This window comes from Hibiscus syriacus, unplaced genomic scaffold (genome assembly GCF_006381635.1).
Source record: "Hibiscus syriacus cultivar Baekdansim isolate YM2019G1 unplaced genomic scaffold, ASM638163v2 tig00117034_pilon, whole genome shotgun sequence".
In the NCBI taxonomy this organism is placed as follows: domain Eukaryota; kingdom Viridiplantae; phylum Streptophyta; class Magnoliopsida; order Malvales; family Malvaceae; genus Hibiscus; species Hibiscus syriacus.
In genome coordinates this window covers 12,203,319-12,206,521 of record NW_024063533.1, presented here as the reverse complement: position 1 = coordinate 12,206,521, position 3,203 = coordinate 12,203,319, and the positions used below count along the sequence as shown (strand labels likewise).

The 3,203-nt window shown below is 35.5% G+C and overlaps 1 protein-coding gene across 1 annotated transcript; it reads left to right on the top strand.

Annotated features, from left to right (window-relative positions):
- The first annotated feature begins 1,480 nt into the window (after positions 1-1,480).
- Positions 1,481-2,644, top strand: LOC120196558. Its single transcript, XM_039198342.1, has one exon. The coding sequence runs from the start codon at positions 1,481-1,483 to the stop codon at positions 2,642-2,644; it is 1,164 nt and encodes a 387-aa protein (XP_039054273.1).
- The last annotated feature ends 559 nt before the right edge of the window (positions 2,645-3,203 follow it).

Genomic DNA, 3,203 nt, shown 5'->3' with positions numbered 1-3,203 from the left:
CGCTAACTAGAATGGTTCCAAGTTTTTACCTAATTGTCATGTTTCAGATGGATTTACTTTTGGTTGCTTATGGCTGCTGGTTGTTGACTTTTCATTAGTGAAGAGGCTTTAAATATCTGGTTCTGTCCTTTGCATTGGTACTTAATGTTTCACTAACACAACTTTTCCTGCCTTTTTCTGCTTTCTATGTTGTTTGGATTCTTCTTTTCATTTGAAGTATCGATATCTGACATTTTGTGTCGGACATATAGATATGTAGATATGACCTCCAAAGATCTTCTAAATGCATAGAAATAACTTTAAAAAAATCTAATAATACATCTATTCGACACTCATACTTACGTTCGAGTAGCATAGTTTCCTTTTTATTGTTTTGCTAGTTTAACTAAACACTCGCTCTTGAAATTTAATTTTTGTTTTTGATAAATGTAGGTTGGCATAAGTTTGGCACGGATGCTATCATTGGATGGAACATGACATTCCTTTGCTGAGTCTCTCTCAAGAAATGCCCCATACATAATATCCATAGTTCTCTGGGTATACTGGTTAGTGGCCTCTTATCTTATTATTTATTTTAGTCGAATTTTGTAACTATATGTTGCTCCGACTTTTCATTCTTTTCTTGAAGTGTTTATTTCTAACATTTTTGTCTATCATATGGGTACTAGTATATGACTTTTAAGAATCTTCTGTCCAATATAATCGTTTCAGACATGTACTCCAATCTGATGCTCACACCCGAATTCAAGTATCGTAAAATACGATTATTAACTTAGATTTAGGTAACATTCTTTGAATGATGATTACGAATATAGGCAATGAGGCTTTCTCATGTTACAACCATGTGCTTCAACTTAAATTACAACAAGCACAAGACAGAGATTTTGAGGCTAACACCAAGAACGTTAGAAGATATCGAATAGGCTACCACCAATAATTTATCTAACATTTTTAGGGTTTGTTCTAGTTTCAAATGGGTTTTTTAGATTTTATGAATGGGACATGACCCTTGAACATTGTTCTATAGCATAGTACAAAATGAATTTGTTAGGGTTACTTTGTACTCGGTAATTTGGGGTAAACATTTTGTTCTTCATATCTTGCATAAATATTTCATCAATCATCAGTTATAAAGTTGTAGTTTTGCTAATACTTTATAATTATTTAGGTTGGTAAGTAATGGTCGATGGATAAAGCATGGATTTCGTCTGATAGGTTATCTGATGCATATGAAGTGGGTGTAAACATCTTTCTAGACTTTGCACAAAGTAATGATCCAAATTCAGATCTTATTCGATGTCCTTGTATACATTGTATTAATTTGTGGCACCACTCAATTTAGACCGTACGCTATCATCTGTTTTCCTATGGCTTCGATGAAAGTTATAAGGTTTGGTCTTTCCATGGAGAAAGATAGCCCAAGCTTGATTCTAGATGCCCTAACAAATCTATTCCTCCCGACTTTGATTATACAAGAGATATGCTACATGATGCCTTCAGAGATGTAGAAAAAGAACCCGATTCATTGAAGTCACTTCTTGAAGAATGTGAGAAGCCACTTTACGTAGGGTCAAAGTATAATGCACTTAGTGGATTATTGAAATTCCAACATATCAAGGGTCAATTTGGGTGGCCTGAGGCTAGCTTTGAAGTATTGTTAGGTGCCCTAAAAGATGTCTTACTATTAAACAATAGAATACCTAACTCCCTATATGATGCCAAGAAATTGCTAAAAGGAGTAGGTCTACAATATGAAAAAATTAATGCATGTGAAAACAATTGTGTTCTATTCTGGAAAGAACATAAGGATGCTTCTCAATGTCCAACTTGTGGCACATCTCGTTGGAAGAAGAATACCAAAAACGTACCTTTGAAAGTTTTGTGGTATTTTTATCCCATCCCCAGATTTAGGAGAATGTTTTCGTCACCAGAAATGGCACAAAACTTAACTTGGCATGCACAAGGTCGGGCTAATAACGGTATGCTAAGTCATCCTCGCGATTCCCCCTCTTGGAAGCTTGTTGATAGAACATGGAAAAAATTCGGAGAAGAAAAATGGAATCTTAGATTAGCCTTGTCCGCTGATGGTATCAATCCTCACAAGTCATTAAGTTCCAAGTATAGTTGTTGGTCGGTTATCTTAATAACTTATAATCTACCCTCTTATTTGTGCATGAAAAGAAAATTCATGATGTTGACTCTATTGATATCAGTTCCAAAACAACCTGGTAACAATATTGATGCCTACTTGGCACCATTGATAGCAGATCTAAAACTCTTGTGGGAAACTGGCGTGAAGACATATGATGCTTATAAGAAAGAATACTTCAATCTAAGAGCAATATTACTTTGGACTATAAATGACTTTCCTGCATATGGTAATCTTTCGGGGTGTGTTAATCTTTCGGGGTGTGTTACCAAAGGTTATTATGCGTGTCCAATATGTTCAGAGAATACTTGTTCACAGTGGTTGCCAAATTCGAAAAAAGTATGCTTTCTTGGTCATAGAAGATTCCTGCCACTTCAACATCCTCTTCGTAAAAGAAAAAAAGATTTCAACAATCAACAAGAGGGTGGTGTTATAAAACAACCATTATCAGGTGAAGAGATTTACGACTATCTGACGGGGTTTGAGACTTCATAGGGTAAGAAGACAATGTCTAAGAAGAAAACGTCAAAGAAGAAAACGTTAAAGAAGGAAAAAGAAAGCATCGATGAGAGAACTAAATTTTGGCATAATAAATCGATTTTTTTAAACTTGAATATTGGAAGAAGTTGCTCGTTCGTCATCAATTAGATGTTATGCACATAGAGAAAAATGTGTGTGAGAGTGTTTATGGGACATTGTTGAATTTGCCTGGCAAGACGAAGGATGGGTTAAGAGCACGACAAGATCTTGAGGCGATGGGCATTAAGCCTGAATTACAAACTCAACCAAGAGGGAATCGTACTTAGCTTCCGCCTGCGTGCTACACATTGAATACCATGGAAAAACACCAGTTTTACGAGACCCTGTCTACCATAAAAGTGCATGATAGGTACTATTCAAATTTCAAGAATCTCGTGTCTGATGATGTATCAAAGATGAATGGTTTGAAGTCTAATGATTGTCATGTACTGATGCAACAACTTCTCCCTTTTGCAATAAAGGGGGTGTTACATGTGAAAGTGAGGAAAATAATTATAGGTTTGTGTCATTTTTT